The sequence below is a fragment of the Seriola dumerili genome, unplaced genomic scaffold (assembly GCF_002260705.1).
Source record: "Seriola dumerili isolate Sdu_G_001 unplaced genomic scaffold, Sdu_1.0 BDQW01000088.1, whole genome shotgun sequence".
NCBI lineage: Eukaryota > Metazoa > Chordata > Actinopteri > Carangiformes > Carangidae > Seriola > Seriola dumerili.
This window is the reverse complement of record NW_019174343.1, coordinates 14,485,825-14,513,712: the sequence shown is the minus strand read 5'-3', so window position 1 is coordinate 14,513,712 and position 27,888 is coordinate 14,485,825. Positions and strand designations below refer to the sequence as shown.

At 39.9% G+C, this 27,888-nt stretch overlaps 4 protein-coding genes across 9 annotated transcripts in view; 2 read left to right on the top strand and 2 right to left on the bottom strand.

Annotated features, from left to right (window-relative positions):
- Positions 1-96: 96 nt before the first annotated feature.
- On the top strand, positions 97-5,649 carry LOC111221632 (cyclic AMP-dependent transcription factor ATF-1-like). Of its 4 annotated transcripts, none has more exons than XM_022745088.1 (8): positions 97-256; positions 1,085-1,188; positions 2,596-2,718; positions 2,891-2,982; positions 3,083-3,216; positions 3,605-3,787; positions 4,207-4,360; positions 4,802-5,649. In XM_022745088.1, exons 2-8 carry the CDS (start codon positions 1,090-1,092, stop codon positions 4,944-4,946), a joined length of 930 nt encoding a protein of 309 aa, XP_022600809.1. In that variant the 5' UTR covers positions 97-256; positions 1,085-1,089; the 3' UTR covers positions 4,947-5,649. The 4 variants fall into 4 exon arrangements, with proteins under 4 accessions (XP_022600809.1, XP_022600807.1, XP_022600810.1 ...); XM_022745086.1 differs by having other exon boundaries at positions 2,885-2,982; XM_022745087.1 differs by lacking the exon at positions 97-256 and adding an exon at positions 318-987 and having other exon boundaries at positions 2,885-2,982.
- Positions 5,650-6,024: 375 nt separating this feature from the next.
- LOC111221620 (methyltransferase-like protein 7A) lies at positions 6,025-7,507 on the bottom strand. Its single transcript, XM_022745074.1, has 2 exons — positions 7,010-7,507; positions 6,025-6,261 (listed from the first exon to the last, which is right to left on the bottom strand). The coding sequence occupies exons 1-2, from the start codon at positions 7,505-7,507 to the stop codon at positions 6,025-6,027; spliced, it is 735 nt and encodes a 244-aa protein (XP_022600795.1).
- Positions 7,508-7,751: 244 nt separating this feature from the next.
- Positions 7,752-10,016, bottom strand: LOC111221849 (methyltransferase-like protein 7A). Its single transcript, XM_022745433.1, has 2 exons — positions 9,455-10,016; positions 7,752-8,472 (listed from the first exon to the last, which is right to left on the bottom strand). The coding sequence occupies exons 1-2, from the start codon at positions 9,947-9,949 to the stop codon at positions 8,239-8,241; spliced, it is 729 nt and encodes a 242-aa protein (XP_022601154.1). The 5' UTR covers positions 9,950-10,016; the 3' UTR covers positions 7,752-8,238.
- Positions 10,017-17,567: 7,551 nt separating this feature from the next.
- The window catches only part of LOC111221639 (sodium channel protein type 8 subunit alpha-like), a 41,917-nt gene continuing 31,596 nt past the window's right edge, over positions 17,568-27,888 (top strand). For all 3 annotated transcript variants that reach the window (XM_022745098.1, XM_022745100.1, XM_022745099.1), the window contains exons 1-4: positions 17,568-17,849; positions 26,904-27,022; positions 27,305-27,394; positions 27,499-27,627. In XM_022745098.1, coding sequence (XP_022600819.1) covers positions 17,568-17,849; positions 26,904-27,022; positions 27,305-27,394; positions 27,499-27,627 — 620 coding nt within the window. The remainder of the gene's footprint in view (positions 17,850-26,903; positions 27,023-27,304; positions 27,395-27,498; positions 27,628-27,888) is intronic.

The window sequence follows — 27,888 nt, the reverse complement described above, 5'->3', positions numbered from 1 at the left end:
CACCAGTTGCTCAAACTCTTTTCACCAATCACAAAGCCTGGAGAAACTATTACATAATGCGGCTTTGCTAACAGCACCGCCCATTTCCTTTGGGAAAAAAGTGGTCAGCTATTTTTTTTAGCTGACATCTTTGTATTTTTAGCTGTTAGCAGTTGCTGCTAAGTAACTTTTCAGGGTGTTTCTTGTGTCAAAGTATACACCCGAATTGCACGAAGTCCACGCTGTGAACAAGAGCAGTTACGCGGCTTTTGAAAAGGTAAATTTTGGCTGGCCCAGCGGTACTTTTGTGCTCGTATGGCTGTATGCTGCGCTGTGGCGGTAATGGCGGCTGTTGCTTCGTCAACTCCTCGCCGTTTTACGAAAAGGGAAGGTGTAGTTAGCTTAATGGCTCCCCGTATCGCTGACGTCTATTGACGCGGTAACTTGCGTGCCAGTGACAGAGTTACACATATTTGCTCATTGAGACAAAAGCTCATCCATCCTGTGCACCAGAGTGGCGAAACTTACTCTGCTTGTAGCTCGAAAGCGGTTGTATTTAACGATTTAAACTGGTTAACATCCGTTTAACTGAATGTTAGCTACCGTTAACTAGCAGCGGTAACGTTGGTGAGCGCGAACATTCTAGTAGTAATGACTCACACGATAACTTTACATTTCAGCTGTTAACGATTTACAGGGTTGGAGTCGGCCACTTGGTCAAATTTAGCATTTAACGCCAAATAATGAGTGAAAACAGTTAATAGTAGACTGCCGGGCCTAGCTATGTTCCGTAACTCCATGTTATCGTTAGTTGCATTGGCTAACACGATTGAACCAAAAAGGAAGTCGAGTTTTGATTAGCTAAAATGCACACGTTTAACTTTAGAAGAAACCACTGGTTATCTCAAATAAGCAACCGTGATTTGATATTGCCGCGGTCTGTTCCACACTGGTCGTGAAGAGTTATTTTAACAAAAATTGCAGAATAAGCGCACAGGCCACAGCGGAGTAAGTTACAGCATAATACAGGCAGCCCCGCCGCAGACATTTGTTGTATCAGATTAGAGCCATTGTAAAACAGTAATATTGATTTATTTGTTCCCAGTTACTATGGAAGAAGTACAGCAGGGCAGCAATGGCACTGACTCACAGACTGCCACCATTCCCACTACCATCACATCCTCTCAGTTCTCACAGATAGCCCAACAGGTAACGAATAGATCCCTTTCAAAATACCATTAACAAGTATCTCAAACACTGCCAAACAGTGCCTCAGTAGCAGTTGCTTTGCTAATAGCACTAGTCCACCTTGTTCATGAATGTCATGTTGAAAGCACAAGGTCTAAAGATGTCTTATTAATACAGGTTATTTTCCGGTTTATATGTAGGAAGTTTGCTTAAACTCTTGCTGTAATGTGACTTAAAATTTAAGATGGATCCAAAAAGACAACTAACAGACATCCACATAGTTCCCATTTTGTCAGGCTTTATCTGCAAAGTTAGATAACAATAATCTGAATTGAAACTTTATCTTTCATAATTGTATTGCATATAGCAGTATAAACTAATTTGTAAAATGACAATTGAAGTATTTATCGTACTTAAGTTTTAAATGAACTGTCAATTTTGTAACATGGAGGGATTACTGGAAATAGTGTTTAGTGTGAATAGCTTGTTGCAGTCTTGCTCCTTGTAGGTGTACTAGAAGCTGTTTGAATTTCTATCTTGACAGCAAAAAACAGTTTGTACTTGAAGGACTTTAAGTCCCTGTTTGAGTTCATGGCATCTGACAGTGGCTGTCAGCATTTATAGACTCTAAGCATACACACCATAGAACTGTAAATACATGATTGTTAAATAATGTAAATGAGTACATACTTAATCATATTGTGACAAGACCCATTATGTGTTCACTTAGCTATCATTAGTAAGTTTCTTAAACTAGACTCATAATGATCAGTTCACCCAAATAGAAAAAGTCTATATATCCCTTCTGACATCTAGTCATACAGATAGTTTTGGCTTTATGTGATGCTCATCTTGAAAATTTCAGCCATAAACCCACTGCAAAGGTGGAGAATTGGGTAATGTTTGTGGGGCTCAAAATATATAAAAAAAAGATTTTAGAAAAATTCAGCAATAACTCATCTTTGCAAAACTAACATTCAGTTATTCAGGACTTTCATAGGGAATATTTCAGCAGTTGAACCAGTGGAAACTGAGGTCTGTAGATTATCCAAAGTAACCAGGGCATTGTCTCTTGAAAGACATGTTACTGCTGAGTCTTTGAATGGTATTTTTTTCAATTCTCTGAGGAAAAAAGCAAAATTCTATTCATTCTGATTGTATTGGGGTGGTGGCAAAAGCATCATTTGTAGATATCTCAATCCTCGACACATGAAACCAAAATCACCTCCTTGGCTGGACGCCACAAGGGTTAAATTTAGGAAATATTTTTTGTACAGTACGGGATAAATTACCCTTTTAAGCAATGTTTTCAAATCCAAATGATGTTTCAGTGTGCTTCTGAACTCACTTTTTGTACACATTGAATGCAATTACCATGACAAGTATACTGTGTTTTCTGGATTTGACATGGTGTTTGGTTTTTTGTAGATGTCACTGGGTGGTTCGTCTGTTGCTGTGGTACAACTGCCAGGGGGTCAGTTTCAGGTTCAAGGAGTTATCCAGTCTGCACAGTCGTCAGTCATTCAGTCCCCTCAGGTGCAGACTGCACAGGTAAGACCAACCGATAGCTTCTGTTTAATTCATCTGCTTACATGAATTTCCCCAAGGGGATAAATAAAGTATCTATCTATCTATCTATCTTAATTTCTTTATATAAGCAGCCACCATTTTATACAATTACTTATATGCACTCGTTAATCCATCTCCTTATTTCAAGATCCAGGGTTCAGATAGTGAAGATTCACAGGACTCATCAGACAGTGGAGCAACAACCCAAAAGACCAGAGAAATACTTGCGAGGCGGCCGTCATACAGGTAAAAATACAAAAACAAACAGTAAAGAGAGAAATTTTCACAGAAACAGTCGTGTTTGATGAATAGTAATTCAAGGAGTCTTCCTCTTCTCACCTTGTAGAAAAATCCTAAATGAGCTTTCATCTGAGGAAGTGACACACATTGAGGGAAAGGATAACAGCCCAGCATCCACAGGAGTGACAGGTGTTACAGTACCCACCACCCCAATCTACCAGACCAGCAGCGGCCAGTACAGTATGAACCTCTCCCTTCTACTTACTTACATTAAAAAAGAGAATTTGTTTTTTGTTTTTGTTATGTACCTGTAGGCCACAGCTTTAAAAGGAAAAAAAAGGCAAGTTTTAGATTTCAATAAAGAGAAATCTGTGATAATTCTGATTGTTGTGTATGATTACTTAGTGTATGCTTTTGTGTTAGTATGCTCACTAGATACAGCTGTCTACCAGAGACCATTTGTTGCTTTAGCTATTAACCACTTTGAGTATTAGCCAGTCTAATGGCCCAAAGCTCCGAGCCTGTGTGGTTTTTTAACTTATCAAGAAAGAGTTCTTTGCAGTACCCAGAATGATAGCCTAGCCTGCTGCTTTTCTCAGTTGTGTTGCCATCTGTGTGGTTTTTCTAGTTACCATAGCCGCTAATGGCACAATCCAGCTGGCAACTCCAGGGTCCGAAGGCATTCAGGGTCTACAGGCTGTCACCATGGCCAACTCTGGTGGAGCCCAGCAAAGCACCACCATCCTGCAGTATGCCCAGACACCTGATGGCCAGCAGATACTGGTGCCTAGCAACCAGGTTGTTGTACAAGGTGAGCAAAAAATGGCATAGTCAGACAAACTTTATCTAAATTTCTTCTAGTTTGTTTGGGGATGTCAGTTTGGATGGTGGGCAGATGTCAAAAATGTGTTTGTCTTTGAGATAGTCAGTGGCACAGTATCTTGCAACAAACCAGCATGCCATGGCCGATGAAATTTGTGCAAGTGGATACTATATGAGTTAGAAAACCTGCTATTGTGTACTGTGTAGCTTTGTGCTAATTCTACCGTTTACTTTGATCAAGACGATGAACAGGACATTTACATAGGTTTAAAAACTGTTGTCTCAGTATTTACTAATAGAAAAATGGTGTGGTTAATCTTTTAAGTAAGATCTCTGAAGTAATGCATGCTGCGTGGCAGAGCTCTTATGACCCCTGTTGTTGTGCCTTTACTCTCGGGTTTCTCTCAGGTGCAGGAGGTGAGGTACAAACATACCAGATCCGAGCAGCACCCACATCCAGCTCCCTGCCTCAGACTGTCGTTATGACCTCTCCTGTGGGACTATCTCAGAGCAAGACTGATGATCCAACACTTAAGAGAGAAATCAGGCTTGCAAAAAACAGGTAAGTGCACAGTTTCTTTATGTTTTGGAAAACATAAAATAATCATAAATTATCAGATATATGCAGTAAAGGAGATTACCGTGTTGATTGTAATTAATGCTCATCTCAACATTGTAGTGTTGAATGATCTATGTATTACCTGATTCAAATATTTGTTGTTGGAATGTTATAAATCCAAGTATACAACACTGCTCCACCCTGGGCGTTGCCTTTGATTTTTCATTGACACATCATTAATCATCCTTTTTGAATGGCCACTTGCTGACCTCTCTGTAGTGTTGAACAGTGTACAGGAGGACTATTACACCAGAAACAAACTAGATGAAGTTAAAAAAAAAAGTTTGTGCATAATTGTGAAATAGCATGTATTTGTTACTTATTCATTTCTAAATGCATGATCCTTCAGTTGGACTAAATGCACATTTTTCTTCCCTCTGTCAGAGAGGCAGCCCGTGAATGTCGACGAAAAAAAAAGGAATATGTTAAATGCTTGGAAAACCGTGTAGCTGTTCTTGAGAACCAAAACAAGACCCTGATTGAAGAACTCAAAACATTAAAGGACCTTTATTGTGTTAAAACGGGATAACTTGTTTGAATACAAGACGAGGATTGAGACGTAATGTGGCAGCGGCACAGCTCAGCCGTTCGGACATGTTGGGGTTTCTGGGAACACTTCATTTCAGGCTGAGATCCTCAAGGTTTTGTTTTTTACTCTGTTTGATATAAAAGTGACTTATGATCGCAGTGAGATTTACTCAACAAATAAAAAAAGAAATTGGCTGTTTTTCCACCTGATGTTTTTTAAAAATTTGCTAATGCTATAACATTTATAGTTGTGTACATTTTTAATACTGGGAGGTTTGAAATTGTGAGCTTTATCTTTGAGTCTCAGTTTCTAAATGTATCCTTCCTTTTCTCTTGTGTTTTTAAAAATGTTGCTGTTGGAATTTTTTTTTTTTTTTTTCTAACAGCATCTGCAGAATTTTGACTGTATAATTACTACACAGACATTATTCCTTTTTATTTTGTGAACCAGCAATTCCCCTCATTTCTCCATTACAATTGTCATTCCTTATTTTTGTGCAATGGAATATAAAGGGTAACAGAAAAGATGACATTGAGGGTGGTTTGTTTGGTTGTTTCTTGGCAGTTACTTAGACAATCAGGGAAAAAGCACAGTGTCCAGGTAATATTTATTATGTACATCTTGGGAGGGGTGGGGAAGAAGAACAAACCGTGTATGAAATGTTGCTGATTCTGTAAGAAAATAAATATATTTTCACTCAAAATATGTACTGTGGCTTATGTACTTTTGTTCACTGTAACTGAAAACATATCTGAAACACCTACAGGGGTGTGCTCACACAGTGTTTTCTTTAACCTTTGGCCACTATATGATTTTTCTTTCATTGATTGAATGCAATTAATAATGTGAAACCTGCAGACATAATTTTGACTCGGTACTTTGACATAAATGTTAGTTGTGGACCAACGAACATGACATGAGGTCTATGGTGACAAACTAAATATGTAAGAATATAAGGCATTAGCAGGAAGTAAAATATTCCCAGAGGGACTAATGACTGGGTTTAGAGTGAAAATACTATATACCCACTAAATGATGTACACAGGGAAAAATAACATCTGTCCATTCTTCCCTGCAGTCATTTAATGGAATATCCCATGATATGTGGCCTTATCATTAAAGTAACCTCTGGAGCCTCAATTTGTTTTAGGTGAAGTTCAGAGAAACCAGCAGCCTCTAGATCTTTCCATGTTGCTCTGGTAACCATGCATCCATCCCCAAGATAGTACCACAGAGGTTCAAGTACATGCTGAAAGAAGTATGTCCAGGAGGACGGATCAGAGACAACATGTTCCAAAAAGTAGAAGGCTCCACCCTGTAAGAGAGAGCCAGCAAAACCAGGTTATTGCATTTCCAATCAAATCTGGTTATGTTACTTTGTTAATATACATCATCTGAACTTGACTTCCTAGCTGTTATTGGTTAAGGCATAAAGAGGGGCAGAGGAGAGGGATTCCTGCTATGGGTGTGTTTACATCCTGAAGTAAATGTCAAATTTCATTCAAATCATTCAAATTTCTGATACTAATCAAAAGTGACTGGAGAAAAATATCTTAAATAGTAGAAAGCAGAGAAAACCAAGACCAAATCTTCAATGTCAACAGTCAAATACATAATTTAATCCCTTCATGTGAAATACCACCTTCAGAGAGTCCCCCACAAATGATAAACAAAAGCACTGTATCCTTCTCCAATTTCTGCAATGTGACAGTTGAAGTGGGACTGATCTAGTTCCTTGTTTCAGCATGGAGGACAGCCCATCCCCAACCTTTTCAGAAAGCCCAAGGAAGTGTTTTTAGGCTTCAAGTCATCAGTAACAACAACAACAACCCAGTCAAATACTCACAGAAACACTTCATTTTTGCTGTGATGGGTTCAATGTTCAACTTTTCCTTTTTTGCAACCCAGTACATATATGTACACACTTCACATTGTGGAAGATGACTTTATAACAGAAAAAAATGTATAAAATAGCAGTAAAATGTTAAAGGCCCCAGGGCTCATTGACATTCACAAATAAAAATATTTCCAACCGCACGTGAAGGCAGCATATGGAGACTCACTGATTTGAGGACGCGCCGGATCTCTTGCAGCACCTGCTGCACATCGCTGACAGAACAGAGAACCAAGGTGCAGACAACGACGTCCACGGACTCGTCCTGTACTTCCTTCATGTCCTCTCCAGACAAAACCACAAACTTGTCGTAAGTCAGATGCTTATTTGCTTCCATGCTCATTCGCAGGTACTTCTCGAAGTGCGGGTTGGGGTCAGTGCACACCACCGTGCAGCCGTATGGGTAGAACTGGAAGTTCGCCCCGCTGCCACAGCCGATCTCCAGCAAGCGAAGTGTCCCGTCGCTGTGTGCAAATTTGCCCACGTTTCGGAAAAGATCTCTCTTCGTCTTGTGCATTTTATCGTTGTACGAAAATGTAATGTTGTAGGCAAGCAGGGGGAACAAACGTTTGTACATACCGTACAGGCCTGTCACCTCCATTAGCTGTAAGGGCAAAGTCAATGCAAAGCAAAGTATTCTGCAGAATTTCATAAGACACGTCTTCATTTTCCTCTAAGGGGATGTTAAACAGAGCTTAGCTAAGAGCATTTTCACACAGGCGACTTTAGAAGATCAACAGATTACTCTGTAATACCTGAGCGTCAATGCCTCACCACACCGTTGCGAGAGTAGACAAATCTGCATGTGTGGGATATGTAACAAGCCCCAATTCCCCCTTCCTTTTTTTTAATCTCAATTTTGTTTAATATGGAGTAATACAATAGAACAATATAAAGATTATACCAGAGGATTCAACTCTTTAATCACTAACATTTTGACAGAATCACTTTAATCACAACAAAATGTACATAGGTGTCAGATCATCAAAGGCAGTCTACAAATACTGTCAATACAGCAGTAGCACACAGATAAACTCTGACAGAGAGCACTTCTCTACGGCAGTATTAGATTGATTTATTAGCAAGCAATTTGGGAGTGAGGAATGAAGGACAGAGATAAAAAAACATAAGACATTTTTTAACCTTATCAATATACAAAATCAATATTGTGTGCTGTCTATGTAAGGTGCTTATTCAACGTGTTAACATCATTTGTCTTACCGAAACATAAACACTGAAAGTTTCTTTCAGTAGAAAAATAAAATTAGTATCAAAGTGACTATTATCTCTATCACTGGTGATCAATCACATGACAATGGAGAGGAGAGGCATTAAGTGATTGGCATATTCACACACTAGTTGTGAGGTCGGCTTACTACAAAGCTAATTTGACTCAGTTTATTTTACAGCATAGCCTACAATGTGCGGTTTGATTAAGAACAGGAATGGAGCTTGAATGTGTCTCAGTTTGAGTTCAGAGAATCCAGCTGCCTCCAGATGTTTCCACGTGTCACGGGTGACCTCGCATCCATCACCGAAATAGTACCATGCAGGCTGAAGAACGTGCTGGAAGAAGTATGCCCAAGTTGAGGCGTCTGCAACGACATGCTCTAAGAAGAAGAAGGCTCCACCCTGCAAAGCACAAATTGTTATGTATATACCATGCAAATTAAAAAAATATATCAATTCCACCTGATGCAGATTGATCATTTACATACATTTACATACACATTTTACAGTGAATATGTTTCGTAGTTTTCTGATTACCCTGAGGCCACCTGTTAGATAACTAAGGATCCTTTCATCACATACAAAAAATTAACAACTAAGTTGAATATATTGATCTTTGAGAGAAATCTGATATTGATGTATCAGCTAGCATTCTTTTTAAAAATTTAACATGTTTCCAACATTTTTTGGAGTATTCCTGGAAAGAAACTTGAAGTCACTTTAAGTATTTCCTAAAATTAGTTTTTAAAACAAGAAATGTAGTGAGTGGGACATTTTACAATTGCAGAATAAACTTGTCTGTGCTCTCTGGGGAACAAACTATGTGATAAGGACACTTTCTCTACCTCAAACATATCTATGACATTTCTGTACTGCAATGTCTTGTTTCTTATGGGCCAACATATATTCCTATACTGATATATCTGCAATGAGCTAATATTGGCTGATATATGTAAGCTAATATTGGCCCAGGCAATTCATCAGTTGGACTTTTCACTTGGATTCTGTGAACTTTAACTCCAAATCTCCTTTTTTATTGTTTCCAGTCTTCATTCAGTTTTGGATACATATAAAACTCCTGTAGCTATTTGAATATAAACAGTAGAGTAAAAAGTGACTTTTAAACATTGTACATAAAATGTAATGTTATAGCAAAGGAAACTTACTAGTTTTTTTGTTAATCTAGTTAGTCATTAACTTCCTATGGTGAGCGATGAATCCACACTTTGCACTATTCATATTAAGTCAAGCTATTATTAGAACAGTATAGCCTCAATAATATAATACATATATTAATGATGCAGGATGTGGTTGCAAATCAGCGTGTTTGATGGGTATAAACTAAATGTGAACCACTGGCCATTTCAGTAGCAAGACAACTTACTGGCCGCAGGATACGGTGCGCCTCTCGCAGAGTTTGCGGTATGCTGTTGACAGAGCACAACACCAGGGTGCAGACAACAACGTCTACCGATCCGTCCTCAACTGACCCCATATCTTCCCCCGATGCCACCACAAATCTCTCAAATGTGAGGTGGTCATTTTCGCCCATGCTTTTATCCAGATATTTCTGGAAATGAGGATTCGGATCAGTGCAGATCACCTTGCAACCGGGCGGATAAAACTCAAAATTTGTGCCGGTGCCGCAGCCGATTTCCAAAAGTGTTAGCTGTCCGCCAGGCTTGATGAACTCTGGCAGACTGCGAAACAGCTCCTTCTTCTTGTCGTGCATTTTCTTGTTGTACGTTATAGAAATCCGGTACAGACAAATTGGGAAGACACGTTTGTATATTTCATACAGGCCGACGGCGTGTATCACATGAAGGGGCAGGCAGAGCACGTTGACAACTAAAGTGAAAAATCTCATTAGAAGAGACATATTTGCTGACCCTGACCTTCCTGGCGACCAGCAGCGAACGCAGACTGTGGTTAAACCAAACCGAGCTGTTAGTCACAGTAAGAGATGAGCGAGCACGGCAAGTCCGGTGCAAATTTTCAAAATAAAAGCCGAAAACAATAGTGCAAAGGAAGTTTTTGTGTTTTTGTTTGTATTATGCTACTACTGTTGCGAAACCTTATTTAAAACTAAGAAATCCATCATGACACAGCTGAAGTCCATTCTAAAAGGGAAATGGACGAAACTGCAAACTTTATGGGAACATATTTCATGGCTAACATTACAGGAAGTAGAGTATTGCTACAGAGTTAGCTAGCTCAGAGTTAATTCATTAACTCTAGTGTTTTGGTTGCCCAAACTTCACGTACAATCTGTTGCCTAAAGTACCATTAAACCTGCTATAACTGATACAGTGGCTTTTTACAGCTCTTTCGCTGAAAACAACTGCTTCCTGTGCCCGAAAACGATGCTAAAGCCATGAGTGTGAACCAAAACAGCCAACAGCGTATTTGAGGCCGGAGTGCTAAACAAACTTGCCATGAAGCTGAGAGGAGCTGCAGATTCAGGTGATAATTATCTGCAAATTCATCTTTCACGTTCCCTTTTACTTTGTCCTATTGTTTTCACATTGTCAATTGATTCATAATTATAGTTCAAATATTGATTATAGCCACTTTTAAACTAGCGAAACACTGAGGTTTAAGCCCCCCATTTTACTATTGAAGCTGATTTATTGTTATTTTTTTGCCACTTTGATTGACAATAACTCTTTTAGAATCATATTTTTAACCCCCCATCCAGTATCCACTCTCCTTTTAGCTCTATTTAGGTCTCCATCAACTTCTCAGAAAATACTGGGGGTAAAAGTCCACACAAGGTAGCTAATATTAGTCAGTAAGTTCGTTTAACTGCCATGTAGACTGGTCTGCCATCTGTGTGTTCTGCTGTGAGACTGAATCAAAGAGTAAATTTGCAGACCATCAAATCAAAACACTGAGATAAAAGAGGAAAAGAAAATGGTCCACAGAGCTGAAGTGTTTGCTGGTTAGCTGTTGTGGTGTGTTTGTCATTGTAGTCAAACTAATAGAGGTTACATGTAGCCACTTCATCAGTTTGATACATTATTGAAGGCATTTGCATTCTTATTTGGTAAACAGTATAGATGTTGAAGTCCTTTCTAAACATTGTCCACCCGATTTTAGGCCAGTGAACCTACATACAGTACAGCTAAAAATGTGTTTGTTGTTCTGAAGCTTTCGATTGTATCACATAGTCTCCATCAGCAGACAGTTTCCTCAGTTGTCATGAAATTGACACAGAGGTAGTTATACCTTAATGTGATCCTTTTTGGGAGCAGCCCTGGATGCTTGCTATGGCAGAGCTTTTCATAGTGGCTGCGTGCTGCTCTTTACTGAGGATGAGAAAGTTTATTTGAGATGCATTTGCCAGATTTAATAGTTAGTCCACATCCTTAAATCCCTTTGTCTTGTAAAACATATTTTTATTCAATACTTTGGCTTAACCATCCATTTTCAGCCACCTGCCAGGGGCCGGGTCACTGTGCTGCAACGCTATCCAGGGTAACCTAGAAGCCCCTCTCCCTAGCTCCTCTACAACCTAAGTCCGACTTCAAGTCAGACAAGGTAAAGGATTTCATTTCTTAAATATTTCCCATGCTTGCAATATTGAAATGTGCTAGAACACTGAACTGAAAAGCAGCTTAACGAATGAAAATGCATGCCAAGCGTTAGACTTCCTGTAGACATTAAGGTGCAGTTCTTCAAAAGTCCACCAGATAGAGACATTGTTGGGTCATATTCAAAACACTTCCTGTATAAAATCCTCCAAACCCTGTATTTTGAAGGGTGAAGCCTATAGACTAGGGGCCATAATATGTTGAAAGTGACTTATTTCAGTGACTCAGTGTGAGCAGTGGAATGGTCACAATGTTGGTACTCTCAAATCCTTACGAACAAACAAACATCACCTTCTCCAGCTACAGACATTATAGACCATTTATGGTACAGCAAAAACAGTCTGAAAATGTGCATACAGTTAAAAAACCAGCCTCTTGAATAACCCTGATAAACTTTTATTGGTTGTCTGTTTAAGACAGCATGGTGTAGAGTGAACTGTATTCATTAAAGTAAGGGTTGAAACCTCATGAAGGTTGACATGTTCCAGTCACAGATAATGCTTATACTTCCTCAGTACTAAAATGTAGATTTCCCCTTGACTTTGACTTGAGAACTATTACAACAAAAACACTAAGTGGCCCTATTAGTGCCACAGTGGTTCTTTAGTTAGAGTCACAAACAAAGGAATTCAAGTGGTTTATAGAATAGATAATAATATATGGCGCCATATAGCACCAATTTGCTGACTGTGAACCACTGAATAACCAGCTTTGTGGATTAATGGGGCAAATGTCCATGTATTTTGCCTGCATCATACGCATTACAATGTTTCATTGTATAGTATATTATGCAGGATTTTGATTTGTGTAGGGCAGACATTAAGCCTATGAGGTTTGTCTCACAACCTTCCTATGTATCATATTGTTTTTACAGTAGACATCTTATGCTTAAGGGGGAATACCAGAGTATGGATCTTGATAGGATTTAGTATGTTGTCAGCAGGGCTTTAGTACACTGTATGGATCTAATGACAATGTTTCTTACAGTAATACACTTTTTTCAGGGAAGGCATTTTGGCAGGTGTGAATATTAAAATTGACGATGGATGAATTCTAATGTTAGTAGTACCTGTGCTTTCCCAACTGTGACAAGTCAAAATGTAAAAAGCTTCGGAAAAGCTATATGTATACACACATTTAAAACTTTGTAAAAAACAAACATTAGGGTTTAGGTTTCCTACCATCACCTTGTGTTTTAAAGGTTACATAAACACTCATTATAAACTCAGAGTTGTCAAAAATGTGTCTTATAACTTCCAGGTTTAATTCTAAAGATAATATGGAATTACACACTTTATGTATTTTCATAGCAGATAGAGATGAAAACAAATATATTGCTAATAACAAACCCAACCAGAATATCAATTACTGTTATTACATGAACAGTGAACAGGGTTTTTTTTTCTGCTTACGATGCTGCGGTCTCTTGTCCGTTATTGAAACTAAAGGCATTTACCGACACTCCCTAACAATTTGCTGAGAGTCATCAATTATGCAGGGTAGCCGCACGCACTGGGAAGGAAGATAGCAGCAACAATATGGCGACAGCCGCAGTTACTCCCGACTCTTTCCTACATCTGCAGTTCAGTGACAGCTGTCTGGATTTCTGTTAATGCGAGAAAAAGTAAGTAGACAATCTGTTTTCTGCCTTGTCTGATATTTTTTGTCGTGGGATGGATCGCAGTGCTACTTTGTCGACTGACTGCATCCCAGTGCCGCAGAGCGGTCCCTCTCTCTCAGCATCTTTTCCTAGCGTCTGTGGAGGGCTCCTTGCCAGTACATGGACAAATATGTACATGCGAGGCATCAGTTAGAAGTAGGGAAGATGAGATTTTCAAATGGGGAAACATGGACTTGTGATGCGACGCGGTAGGAAAGAGGGAGACAGCAGGTTATTTGGGGTGTTGGCCTGCCGCTGGATGGAATAACATTTCACTGTGTCAGAATGTGAAACATACGCATATGGGATATCAAAGTGAGATCACGTCAAACTTCTCTGAGTGGCGACTGTAACTACCATGTATGCTCCCGATACACTAGTAATGCGTCGTTTGCAAAATCGTTTTACGTAGCAGTTTTCTCGCCACCATTATTTTATGACTATGATAGTTTTATCCCCCCCACCCCCACATTCCACCTCTGTGCACCCCCCCCCCCCTCCCCTCCCCTCCCTCTTGCAATCTCTTTTGTTACTGTATTTCGTGAGGAGGGAGGTAGGGTGCGTTCTTTAGTTTGGCAGTCCTCAAAGGGGCCGCGGCACCCTTTTCTGCTCTTTTCACGCAGTGTCCCCCATTTAAAAACAAAATCCCCCGTCATGTTGTCACTGTGTAACGCTGCATCATATGGAGTCTCTGGATCTCCGGCGCCTAGACATTATCTATCCGGGTGTGGTGGAGCCTCATAGGCAGTTATAGTTTCTCTTTTTTGCTGTAATAATTTCACTTTTTCGGGGATGTGAAACTGGGTTGTGCTGATGTGCTGTAGGTTGCTTTGAGTTGAGGCCAGCGACGAGTTGTCATGTCTGGTGGATTCAGCTGACCTACTATGAGTTAGTTAGTTAGAGCCTATAGCAGCAATAAACCACACTGCAGTATTTTAGGCTTTGGCCCTATAGGAGAACGGCGCGCCTCGGTATAAAACTACAAATCCCTCTCAGTCAATGAATGGCATTTACATGATGCAACATACAATAACGTGAAGGGGAGTGGGTGGTCTTCAACTCACGCAGGGAGAAAGTTCTTTATGTGTGCTTATCTCTACAGTGGCCTGATGTCCTATATGCTCCATAATTTCTAATGTCTTCATCCCTCTCTCATTGCCTATACTCTGATTAAAAACAAACAAAAAAAATTGCCTAATGGTAAATCTTAATTATCATAACTCATGAAAATTTCCAGTCAGGTCGTCATAACTCAACTTTACCTGAATGTGGCTCAGCTCAGGCATGGAGAAAGTGGTGGCATCCACTCGTATATGATGAGAGGTTATGTGAGGCCTCTTTAAAAAAAAAAGAAAAAAAAAAAAGAAATCTGGCAGCCAAGTTATTCTCTCAGTAATGCTGGACTCGGGCCTGCAGGGCTCACCTATTCTCAGTGGTCTGTGGATGTGGACTGAGCTGACATCTTATATTTAGCGACAGGCAGCATCAGAATATCACTGCAGGGAATGGAGGATGTCTAAGTTCTTTGCCGGGCCCATGTGACTCTGATGCAAGTGCCCTATAGCCTACACCTCCTCCTCACATAGCGCCGTGTCTCCGCGGTGTCCGGTCAGCTCCATCAGATGTCAGGTCATCATCAGGGTGCACAGAGCAGAATAAAGGATTTTTCCAGGTGACGGGACAGAGGCTTTTGGGATGTCTTTGCTCCGCGCAGAGGACGCAGCGTCAGAGCAGTCTGCTAAACGCTGCTGCTGCTGCTGCTGCTGCTGAAGCGGACAGCGACAAGCTTATCTCTTTTTTTTCACTGGAAGGCAAATTGAGGCTGTTGGAGTTGTTAATTTTCTCTGTCACCTTTTAGTTTTTTTTTATTTTATCTTAATATTTCCGGACTCACTTGGCTCAGATTTGACTGAACTCAGAGCGGGTTTTGGCCTGAAATGTGCTAATAGGGACTCTGTAATTGTTTGAGTGATCTCAGTCTTTTTCAGTTAAAATGTGCAAGTCAGATTGTTAGGTCTCATGCAGTGTTTCTCATATGACCTAGTAAGTTGGTGGACATAAAGAAGCATCTGCAAAATTTCATGCAGTTTTCCTCTGGTCGCCTCTCAGTTTTGCACCTGTTTTTTTTTTTTTTTTTTTTTTTTTTTTTTTTTTTTTAAGGAGTGTTCCAGCGTTATGTGTAAAGTGTACAAACACTGTTGGCCATGGTATTGCATCCTGGTTTGAATCACCTTCACGGTAGATCAATTGATATGGCATTGGTGGAAGGAGACTTGGAGGTTGTGCCGAGGTTGGGTAACTTGAATCGGAATTCATCCCTCTTCTGGTTGGCTGCGTTTTTTTCTTGAAGATACAGTGTTGTTGGATCTCTCTCTGCCACTGGATTTTTCCTGACTTCTTTCTGATTCATTTCCAGGTCTGTACCCTTGAACATTGTTTCCTTGAATGTTGCTCACACTGTCTAATTTTTGGGAGCATGAGCTGTGACTTGACTGTCAAATATGTTGTATCAAACAGCATGGCCACCAGCCAGCTGAGGAGTGAAATTCATCTGTTGTAGGAGCCTGGAGAGATGCAGTTGATGATGTTATTATAACCTTACTGCTTAAACAATGAGTCAGAGCCCCTGAGGTTGAATAACTTCCACTTAAAAGCCCAGCAATTATTTCTTCCTCACTTCAATAGTTTATGTTTAGTTATTTGTAAATGAATAATTGATACATTGTCCTGTGTAGAGTCATTGTTTTGGTCAGTACAGGATGTAGGCCAGTTGACATTTGTAAAACAAAACACTGTAAGAAACAGATGGATGAGATTTTCAGCAAGAGGAACAGACACAGCAAATGTTTCTGATTGCAGTCAGTGTATTTTAATTTCAGCTCAGCCCACTGTTCTTTGAAAACTGTCAACATTTGTATTATTGTCATGCAGCAAGCCCCACCCAGTCCATTCCACCACAAACCTCAGTCACATTAATTTCTCTGCTTCATATTTAATTTATATGATAATTTATATGATAATGGATGTGATAAGTGGATGGTAGAAGTAAACTCCAAAACAAATTTACAACAATGTGCCTTGATATACAATATCAGCTTATTAAGTTCTTATAGTGAACATGTAGCCTCACACTAAACTCCTCTAAATTTACTTTCACATCAAGCACTAATATCTAGGTCTCTTTTGCTTAGGCTCCTTGTCATTTTTGCAGCATAGCATAAAAGATGCTTGTGTTAGCCTGTGTGCTGGGAACTGCTTTCCCTTTTTTTTTTTTTTTTTTTTTTTTTTTTTTTTATACTTGTCAGTGAGAGACCTTTTAACTAAACCATAGAGACCTCCAAACCAAAACAATGAGCTGGAAGCTGCATACAGCTTTTGCAGCTCTATGGATGGATACCTGTTTCTCATTGAGGCCAGCGGTGCTACCAACTCATTACATATCACAAAGTGTCATTTTATCAACAATATGGAGCTTCCCAGAAAGCCACGACTCTGATGCTGCCTCTTGCATAGATAGAACAGAGGTACAACAGAAATATCCCTGAGTCACAAATACTGCAAAATGTCATGTCAGATACCTGTGAGGAAGAGAGTCAGATGAGTGCCAGTTGGGTTAAAGAGTTTTTGAGCATATCTGCAAGAAGCGACAACTTGTCACTTCCTCCTTGCTGTTGGGGTCACAAAGGTGAGGGCAAAAGGGAATTCAGTGCTGTCTTATGTGCTGGGTATCGAAGTTTAGCTTGTGGGGATACAGGATCAGTACTTTGGTCATTTAGGTTGAGAGAGCAGAAATAGTGCCGACTGGCCCATGTTCCAAAAGTTTGCACTTTTTAGGCTTTATTTTGCTTTGTTTGCTTTCTCTGGCAGAACTAGTAACTTCAATCTGTGGGGCTTTCAGCAAGACTGAAACTGAAAAGAGATGCAAACCAAGTGGACTGCAATATAAATATGTCAACCATTTTAATCATAACCCTTTGTTGTCCAGTCAGTTTTATTCATAAAATGACACTGGATAAAATGACAATAAAAAAACAACAACAAAAAAACAAAACAAAACTAGGTTATATTATTTTAATGAATGAATTTTTTCTTCTTTTTTCATTTCGTTTCATCTATCGCTTCCTTTGCTCAGATTCTTGTGCTCACTCGTCCTCACTTTCTCACTCTGTGTCCCTCTCTTCCTCTCAGAGCTGGATGTCTGGGATGGAAAACAAATAAAGAGGAAATAGCTGCAGGATGAAAACATGGCCGCACCCCTTCTTGCACCCCCAGGACCTGACAGCTTCAAGAAATTCACCCCAGAGACGCTCGCTAACATCGAGAAGCGCATCAAAGAAGAGAAGAACAAGAAGCCACCCAAGCCCAGATCGGACAGTAGTCACCGCGACACATCTGACGACAATGAACCCAAGCCCAACAGTGACCTGGAGGCTGGGAAGAGCCTGCCCTTCATCTACGGCGATATTCCTGATGGACTGGCGGCCACGCCGCTGGAGGATTTGGACCCATTCTATTTGAACAAGAAAGTGAGTTGTCCCACTGGCCAAATGCACCCCCCAGTTTTCTTCAACTTTGCATTTGCTAAATGTCGGTGAGAGGTTTATAGATAGTTAGAACTTTGAAATTGCTATAAACCTTTACAGATGTATTATTCAGCTGGGCTGAATCTTTACCTTTCTCTCACGTGAATCTTCCAGCACTGCAAACTAACCGCACAATACATAGAGTTAATATAAAATTCACTGTCATAAGAGATTCAGGTCTCATATCAATTCAGTCAAAATGAAAGTTATTGTATTCACGACAGGGAGAGGGGTATCATAATAGCAAAGATGACCTTGAAGCATTTAAGAGCTTTTCAGTACTTTTTTACCTCAGAGACAGTCACTGCATTATTCGGGTGCACAGGGAGATCATACAAGGCCTGTGAGGTTTTTTTTAGTAGGCTACACCTGTAAAATCAAAGCACAACTGAGGCAGAGTCACGTCGTTGTTCTGCTCCTGCAACACTGCAGGGCTGCTGTGGAACGCAGTTGTTGGGCAGGGGTTAGCCTCATATATATATATATATATATATATATATATATATATATATATAAACTACAGTAGCTTTTGCAGTTTTGATTATCTGTGTTAATGAGTGGTTAAAATGATGCAACAGCTGGAGGGCATGACAGATTTGCCTTTAGGTTCAGAAGCTAGTCAATGCTTTTGCTAATTGAATTATTTGGTGACAAGACACACTTTCAGATTGCAAGTGCTCTATCCAACAAATTGTCTGAAAAGGTGGCATTTTCATCAGGGTAGCAGAGTAATAATTTTAAGCTGTGGTTGCACTGTATGTGTGCATGCATGTGGTGACAAATTTCTAGCAACACAGGGATCTGAAAATATGATTTATCTCCACTATTTTTTATAGGCTGCAACCATGTTTTCATTAGAGTACAGATATTTTCCTTTTCTGTTTTGTTTCTGTAGGATTTTTTGAGTTTGGTGTTTCACAGTACTTTTGAGAGATTTAAAACGGATAAGCACATCCGAAACTCACGTCTTAAAAGGTTGTTATGTATCAGCGTTGAAGGTCATATCAGTGTTACTTCAATCTTACTGTTATTTAAAATCATAATGTGATTTTTCACCTCAGACATGCCACACACAGTCACATCATTTCTGCATCTAAAAAATCACCCTCTGAATTAATGTGATACAGGTGCAGATGACACAAAGAGTTATTTATTTTTTTATTAATTAGAGACAACTCTAGCTTAGCTCTGCCCTAACTGTAGCTCTGCACTACCAAAGGGGAATGAGTGGTGAAGGCAGAAGAATGCAATAGAGGACAAGGAAGTGGAAAGAAAAAGGCAGGAGCATGCTGTAGTACTTTCAGCTGTTTATTGGTGTAGGAGTAGCCAGCCTCCTGTGTGGTGGCAGTGCTGATGTGTAAGAGAATCTGCGGCCTGTACAGGAGCAAGAAGCCCAGTCAGCAGGACTGGTCGTCTCAGCCAGTAGCGCTCCCTCATAGGGTGGATGAAACTATCAAGTGTATGTGCCTTTTGTGATCTATTGATCCACAGCCCTAGTTCAGTGGTGGCCACAGGAAGGGTTGCATTCTTGTCTTATTATCTTTCCCCTCTTTACCTCTTCTTACTTCCCCCTGTGGTATCTCTCTTTGGTGATGGAAGGAAAGTTGCTGCGGAGTTGTTCATCATGGCCGCAACTCAAACGCCATGGATTGAAAGTCATGGATCAGGATGTCAGGATCTTTTAGGGTTTTGTAGTAAAACAAAACAAAAAAAAAAACAGTGATTCTGTCTCTAAGTCCAGTTTGATGGAGTAGTTTTATTACTGAAGTTGTTGAGGACCTGTTGTAGCTCAAACAAAATCTCCATTTCCTTAGCATTACCATAGAATAATTGTATGTACAGGTCGTTTCATACATAACACTGGAGGTTCTTAAACATGTTGTGAAAAAGCCAATAGATTTTGTATGTGAAAAATAGGATTAGAGCATAACAGAATGGCAACTTAGGCTCTGTGTACAAAAATGTGGATGAAGTTTTCCAACACTTAAGTAGAGTATATTCAAGTACAATTTTACTTTTGTGCACAAAGCTTCAAAGCACTGTTTCTTATACATGACAGAAACAATGACAATGAACATGAACATAAACCAGCCCTCAGACTTTCTGAATGTGCCTCTTTTCCTCATTTACTGTGCTGATGATTGTCTTGTAAATGACCCCGTTTGCTTTCTTTAAGTCTTTCATGCACACATTATCTCCATGGACCTAGTGTCACACAAAGAAAATGATTTTCTGGATCATGAGTTAACTGATATTCAAAGCCTTTAAACAAAAGTGGTATTTGTCTGCAGTTTGGTAACATAATTGAATTGGTTAGCTCAGATTTAGAAGATTGTATCACATAGACCTCAAATGATGAAACAAATATACAATTTGTTTGAAATATTCATTTAATAATAATGTCAGCCATATACATGTACATTTAAATGACATAGTCTAGAATGTTAAATATATAACACATTTCAATTTTTTTTTTCTCAAAATTGGCAAGCATTGTGAAATATGATAACAGCAACATTATCAGATAGACAGTGTTACAAAACAAGAGACAGTTCACCCACAAAATAAATATGATTTCTGAATGATTATTGGTCATAATTGTGTGGCAATGGCCACACTCTTATAGATTAGCGAGTAGTCTATAAGCTGGTACAAAAGTGCCAAAAGTTTTAGGGTTAGATTCTTTGGAAATGTAAACATGTGCTTCATTGGCATCTGACAGTTTACCAAAATATATCGAAATATTGTTAATCTTGAAGAGATGAATCCATGACCTGAAGAGGTAGATGCAGTGTACACATAGACCAAATCTGCAGAATCCCGTCACAGCCACAGTCCTTTTATTTTGTGGCTTCTGAGCAGCTGGACTGTTGTAGATGTGGCTATGGTGCCTTTCTAATCAGCACGTTTTTAAGGGGATTTTCAAAATGGCAGGATGGGATACTAGGCTTTTTAGACTCCCAGCTACATAGCTATTCTAACTACTAGGCTACTGCTTACCATACCATATTACATACAGTACGTTTCTGCTTCTGGCTTCTCTTTATTCTGCTTAGTCGAGATCTGCTAACTTCATCATAGACATCCATGTGTTTTATCAGCTCAGTAAGAGTCACAGGCTAAGACCTCATCTTTCCTGTCCATCATACTACCATTCATATCAGTCAATCTCTTAATCCACTAATGTCTTTGTCCTTTACCACACTTGAGGAAGTACCTTCATGGTTTTAGCGTCCATTCCTCCTCTGCTGTTTGTGTCCTCACCTTTCCAGGCTGCTCGTCTCCTCTACTCGACCGACAGTCATCCTATCGCTCACCATTCCACTGTATGTCAATGAGTGTGTCTAAGTGTGTGTGTGTGTGTGTGTGTGTGTGTGTATTACCGTCAGCTGCAGGAAACCTGATCACAGCACTCATGCATCAAAGAGAGGAAGAGGGGGCAGTGGTGAGGAAGAGAAATGCAGCGTTGCAGTTCTCGTTTTCCCCTGTGATGGGGAGAGGACTGCCTGGGCTTTTCAAATGTCTGATGTGATTAGGCAATGTTAAAGCTGCTGTAGTCATACAGGAAGAGCAGGACGGGATGGATGGAGGGCATACTAGTGTTTTAGCTGGCTCTGGTCACGTGCACACGTCTGTGTTTGCTTACGGAAGCGGGATTTTGATGTACATGGAAAATTAGTTAAGATGATTCAGCTTGAATTGGCTGCTGTACAACAGTATGGACAAAGCGAAGTTTGAACAGCGTTCACGTTTTGTTGATGCAAATGCCTTATTCTCTCCCTGACTCTGGCATTTTGGTGACCATCTTATAACAGAGGAGTGTGCAGTGGACCAGACATTTCTTTTCAGGCTTCTGCAGGGCAGCAACTACTAGTGAGTGCACACGGGGAGCTCACGGCTAAAGCGGCAGTCGAATCTGAATCTCAGCATGTAGCACTGTACACACCATTACATTATGTCCCTATCCCACCATCTCTGTCTCCGTGTGTGTCTCTGTCCATTACTCTGCTTCTCCCTCTCCCTTCCGCCGCCTCTTCTCCGGTGTTCTTTTCTTTTTTTTTCTTTTTTTCAGGGTGTAGTAAATTAGAGCGAGGGCCAGGCTTTAGTGCTCTGTCTGAGTCCTCAGTCTCTGATGACACAGCATCCTCCTGTACTGGGCTGAGTGAGGAAGGGATGGGGTGGGGTGGGGGGTGGGGGTGGGGGGGCTGAGTGTGCTTTCACTGCTAACCACGTTGGTATAAAGAAGGAGGGTGGGGTAAGGGTGGGAAAATGGGGTTTTGCAGCACAACATACAGGTAAAAAAAAAAAAAAAAAATGTGATGACGCATTTTTCTTTTCATATAGTATGGTATAATTTGCAGGGAAATGAGTTTGCAGTCATTTAGGTGAGACATTACTGACAAAGTTCCCACTGCAGTGAGCTTAAACAAAGGAACACAAGTTGTTTCTCAGGCTAGAATGCTTAATGGATATTAAATTAAAGCTGCTATTGAGATCCTATTGAGATTTGTCACAAAGCATCACAGTTTAACAGTGAACAATGTCGAAGTCGACTTATGATATTTGTGCTTCTCTGTAAACTGAATCAAAATGCACTCAGTCCATATCAGATACTCATGACAGACCAGGCTAAAATCCAGCTAAAGCTGTTTGTGTGTCACGTTTTCTGTTGCTTCTGACTCCCAGTATATCCCTGTTTATGAAGGTCATTTAAAGCTCCAAGTGAACAACTGTTTTAATTATTTTTACAATTAATTTATTAATTGTTTAACCAATCAACACTTCAAAACCCGAGGGTATTTGATTTGCATTGATATAAAACATGGAGAAGATGCAAATCCACAAAAAGAAGCTGGAAGCAGAAGACGTTTGGCCTTTTTGTCTTGATAAATATCTTAATCAATTATCCAAAAAATTACACGTTGTCTCATCGATTAATCGACCAGTTGTTTTTACAATTCATTATTATAATCTTCTATTAGGTCTACAGGTTAGAAAGACCAAATCTGGAGTCAGTTTTGTGAGGTAATAGACCGGTCTGTGTCAGGCCGGGGTCCTGGGATGATAAAGAGAAGTACAACACCCCCTTCCCCATGATTTACTGTCTATTGTTTCTCCGCTTAGATCTCACTCATCATCTCATTCTCAGTTTCTGTCTCTGCTGCATGCCTACCCAGTCCTCCTCCTCCCTCCGTCTACCCATCCATCTCAGGTTTGGCTCTCTCCCCTCTGCAGCTCTCTGGCTTTCTGTTCTGCATCACTCCCCCTCCACCCCCTCATCTCTCTCTCTCTCTCTCTCTCACTCTCTCTCTTTCTCTCTCTCTCTCTTCGGCTCTCTTTGCTGCTGTCCCATACCCCTGCAAGCCCCTCTCCATATCCCTGCTCCACTGTTCCTCCTCCTCACCCACACACACACACGTACGCACACACACACACACAGAAACACACACGCACGTACACGCACATACACGCACGTACACGCACGTACACGCACACACAGACACAGTCCTTGCAGCTGCATTCTGCCTCCAGATTCTTGCATATGTGCCTTTTTCTTTAAAGCTCTGTGGAGAATTAGGAACATTTCTCCAGCTTTGCAGCAAATAAGGCTTCCTCACAGTGAAGCTTACTCTGCTGAGTTGTGTATTTATGCATGAGTGTATACATAAGTATGTATGTGTTTAACTGTAAGTCGGTAGGTAGATCAGTGTTATAGTGATATGTGTATGTCCCTTCGTGCACTCTGTGTGAAGGGCTTTGTGTTACATGTAGAGTGTTTTATGATCTAGTGCCTTTTGTGATCTATGTGACTGTATGTTTATCCAATTCATCGTGAGCTTCTCAAACCTCGCAGTGCACTTCATGATACGTTGATGCCACTGAAATGTGCTGCAAAAGTCAAAACTTTCAATTCAAAGACGATGGGTTCAGTGTCTCCACTTCACTGTCTGTCAACCTACTTTACAGAATTTGTCTGGGAAATTAATTAAACTGGGGAAATGAGTGATTAATAAATCAATTAATCATTGTTAAGAACAGTATTGTGTTTGCATTGTGTGGGTGTTTGGATTTATGCTCAGTGGCATGTGTGCCATGTGTACTGCGTCTGACTGTGATAAGTGAGTGGTTTTCTATACTACAGCAAAGGTGCTGACTTACATTGACGGAGTTTAGAGTTCATCCAAATTACAATATGCACCTCTTGCCTGCAGCTCTTCATTTATCCAGCTCACTGTAGCTCCTTCTGTAACAGACTATAACAAAAATGATTTTGTTTGTTAACAGACTGCTCATATGATTAATCTCTGACCACTCACATTCTTAAACTGAAATAAGTGAGACTTCAGTCTGTTTTCAGACGATAGGAGCAGCCCATTTTATTTTTCTGCTTGATGTAGGCATTAGTAGGCTACTCTTACCTACTTTATGTCCTCTAGTAAAACCTTTATGTTGCACAGAATTATTCTGTTTAGTCATTTAAAGTTTTGGTATTATTACTTTTTATGTCACTTTTGATTAAAATAATTGACTAGTGTTTATTTAGTTTATGATTTAAAGTGAGCTGTGAAAACAGCACATGACGATTAAGCCTGTATTGAGAAAAGTTGTGCATTTAGTATTTTATAAGCCTAAATCATTGATTGATATCGATCAGTGTGGCAGACAATCAATTAAGGAAATTGCCTGACATTTGCATCCCTTGTAGCAATTGTGCCAGGTTGCCAAGTTTGCATCAACAAATTTTCTGTCTCCAAATGGACACAGTTCATTGACTAACTAAAGCCTCTTAGTGGTTGAATTGCGAATCTTTATGAACACTTGTGATCTTCCATATGCTGTAGAGGATGACCTACATTGAAACTCTGACTCAAAAAGGACAAAGAAGACATGTTCTCTATAAGATAGCATGTGCATCTCTGCAAACCTCTGCAGCACCACCTCTACAAATTCATTGGCTAAATCCATCTGAGGCTTCACATTGATTAACATAATGGAAGATAGTTATGCATGCTAGGCGTCTGTAACCTGCTAATGATATGTTTCTCATTTTACAATCTCTCCTTCTATCCACATGTTGTATGTGCTTGGTCAGCGAAACACATCACTTGACCTCTGAGAGAACATGACTGTAGATCCTGTGTTGTCCTGTCCTTATAATGTCGATCAACTACGGATAATTCTTCTCTCTGTGTGACAGGAAAAATACTGAGAGGATATTTTAAGTAGATTCTCTACATGCAAAAAGGAACAGGAGATGTGAAGGGGGGGGAGGAGTCCTCTGATGGAGAGAATACATTTTGTCTCTCCCCACGTTGTGGACGCTATTTTTACCTTAATTAGATTTCAGGACACCACTCGTCTCTGGACACTTCTGGTCGCCTCCACCATTCTTTCTAGTATTTCCCGTGGTGTGAACCACAAACTGGTGGTGTGTATATTTCTACTCATATGCATACTAAAGACCAATTACCTCTATTATAAGCATGTTCTCTACACCAGCAGGTTATCATTTGTGAGTGCAGCGATTGTTATTGTTATATTATTATTTGAATGCGAACTAGACAAGTAATTCATATATTCATTCATATATTTATATTATTTATTTATTTATATATATATTTTTTTCCAATTCACAGAAGCTGCATTCATATCAACCTAATACAAGAACTGTTTATCTTTTCAAGTTCAATGCAAAGGATCTGACTGCATCTGAATTCAAAGTCATATACAGTAGATTATTATAACTTCTGATATGTGTTGATCTCGACATTGGTCTTCAATAGTCGTCACATACAGGACATGATACGTTTTCTGTAAATACCAGCAGCCAACATTGTCAGTTATGTCATAAATACACGAGAGGAAGCACTGAAGGAGGAAAACTCTCTGCCGTGTGCACATTACTAACTCACTCACAGTTTCTCACCCAAACCACACATTTATAAATCGTCTCTGAACCAAAATGTAATGTAATGCCTATAGGTATAAAAAGAAACTGGAAGCACTGGTAGCAGCAGTAGTTGTAAATGTTTGCTTGTAAATGATGCTCATACTTCTCACTCTGACCCCTACGTTGTTTTTTTTGTTCAAAATTGGGCACAAAACATCCACAAAACTACACACAGGTATGCACAAACAAACAAACAAACACACACTGCTGCCTCACCCCACTGCTCAGCCCCACTTGGCCCAGTACTGTTTATGGGTGGGGAGTGGTTGTTGAGAGCCTAGAGTCAGCAGATCTGCCCCTGATCGATGACAGCATTTGCGGTTCTCTTCCAGTAAGAGCTTTAAACTTGGGGAGAAGAGAGTCATTTGGCCATGAAGAGGGGAGAGCTTCCCATGCGCCTGTCTGCTGCTTCTGAGGCGACTCACAAAGCTACCGTTGTGGCGAAAAGCTCGCCAGGACTGAGGCTCCGTCTGATGCAACCAGGACAGATGTGTTAGCTGTTCTCTTGGTTCTCAGGTGACAGGCCACAGAGGGAGTAATGTCAGTGGAGTAAAACACTCTCGTGTCCCTGCTGCCTCTGATGTTTCCTTTTGCATACCTTTAGATTTTTAATACACTGTATTATGCACTGTATTATCATTACAGTATGAAGTACTTCGCACACTGTTGTCTCAATGCTGGAGTGGTAAGAGATTGCAAAATGGGTAAAGTGACAACACTGTGAGGACTCGCATCAAAATGCCACATTCAAATGGATTTCAGTATCACCTGTACTGTGAGAATCAACCCTGCAGCTATAGTGGAAACCAATGCAGTAGTGCCCCATGACTCAGAAATGAGCTCAGGACTCACTTCAGCTAATCAACAGTCAAGCTACAGTCATCTCTCCCTTTTGTTTAAAAAAGGTTTGCACACCATGTACTGAACCATACGTGCCATATAATTAATTCTGCAATTTATCTAACTGTCTTGCTCTCTCTCTCTCTCTCTCCATCTCTCTCTCTCTCTTTCTCTCTCTCTCTCTCTCTCTCTCTCTCTCCCCACAGACATTTATAGTCCTAAACAAAGGGAAAACAATCTTCCGCTTCAGTGCCACGCCCTCCTTGTACATCTTAAGCCCTTTTAATCTACTTAGGCGTATAGCTATTAAGATTTTGATACATTCATATCCTTTCAAGTGATTCATTTTCTATGCTTTACTGTGAATGAAAAAACAGATGATGCAGTATTTTAAACATGGCTAGTTTGGTTTTTTGGTGCTTATATCACAAGTGGTCAGTGAATAGTGAGTGAACTTAATGCACTGTAAATCTCTGTCTTCTCTCCTCTCTGACCTCTTCCTTAAGCTTTATGTCAGTATTAAGATTTTATTTCTGATGTTGCTGTGTTTAAATTATGTTTAAATGTCTAAGGCACCGTTCAAACTTTCCTTAACTTGTCTCCTCACGTTATTCAGCATGATCATCATGTGTACGATTTTGACCAACTGTATATTCATGACATTTAGTGACCCCCCAGAGTGGTCCAAACAAGTAGAGTAAGTACACATCCATATTTCTCCTCAGCAATCATGTCTTTGTTTCATGTGACTGTCACCTTTTCACTGTCTTCATTCTTTCTTTCTTTCTTTTTTTTTTCAAGGTATACCTTCACAGGTATCTATACGTTTGAGTCACTCACAAAAATTGTTGCCCGAGGCTTCTGTATAGATGGGTTCACCTTTCTCAGAGACCCATGGAACTGGCTCGATTTCATGGTCATCTCAATGGCGTAAGTATTTAAACTCATTCAATATGTAAATAGTTAAAAGTTACATAAAATGAGTGTGGTCGCATGTGAAAAGCACTGCAAACAAAACAAGAAACTGAAAAGATCTCAATATGAAATTTTAAAATATCATGATATTTATCATTTAATGTATTTATAAGCATAGCTGCATAATAACCAATTGAGAACTTCCTCACTGTCTTCTTAAACATGGGTGTAATAATACTGCTGGTCCCTTATGGCTTATGATAAGGTACACCTGTG

Bases quoted from the DNA above. Each gene is read 5' to 3' on its own strand.
- LOC111221632 (XM_022745086.1), top strand. From the start codon at position 1,090: ATGGAAGAAGTACAGCAGGGCAGCAATGGCACTGACTCACAGACTGCC. The intron at 1,189-2,595 runs GTAACGAATAGA...GGTTTTTTGTAG, and splicing joins TCTCACAGATAGCCCAACAG to ATGTCACTGGGTGGTTCGTC. The intron at 4,361-4,801 runs GTAAGTGCACAG...TCCCTCTGTCAG, and splicing joins ATCAGGCTTGCAAAAAACAG to AGAGGCAGCCCGTGAATGTC.
- LOC111221620 (XM_022745074.1), bottom strand. From the start codon at position 7,507: ATGAAGACGTGTCTTATGAAATTCTGCAGAATACTTTGCTTTGCATTG. The intron at 6,262-7,009 runs GTGAGTCTCCAT...TCTCTCTTACAG, and splicing joins TCCGGCGCGTCCTCAAATCA to GGTGGAGCCTTCTACTTTTT.
- LOC111221849 (XM_022745433.1), bottom strand. From the start codon at position 9,949: ATGTCTCTTCTAATGAGATTTTTCACTTTAGTTGTCAACGTGCTCTGC. The intron at 8,473-9,454 runs GTAAGTTGTCTT...TGTGCTTTGCAG, and splicing joins CGCACCGTATCCTGCGGCCA to GGTGGAGCCTTCTTCTTCTT.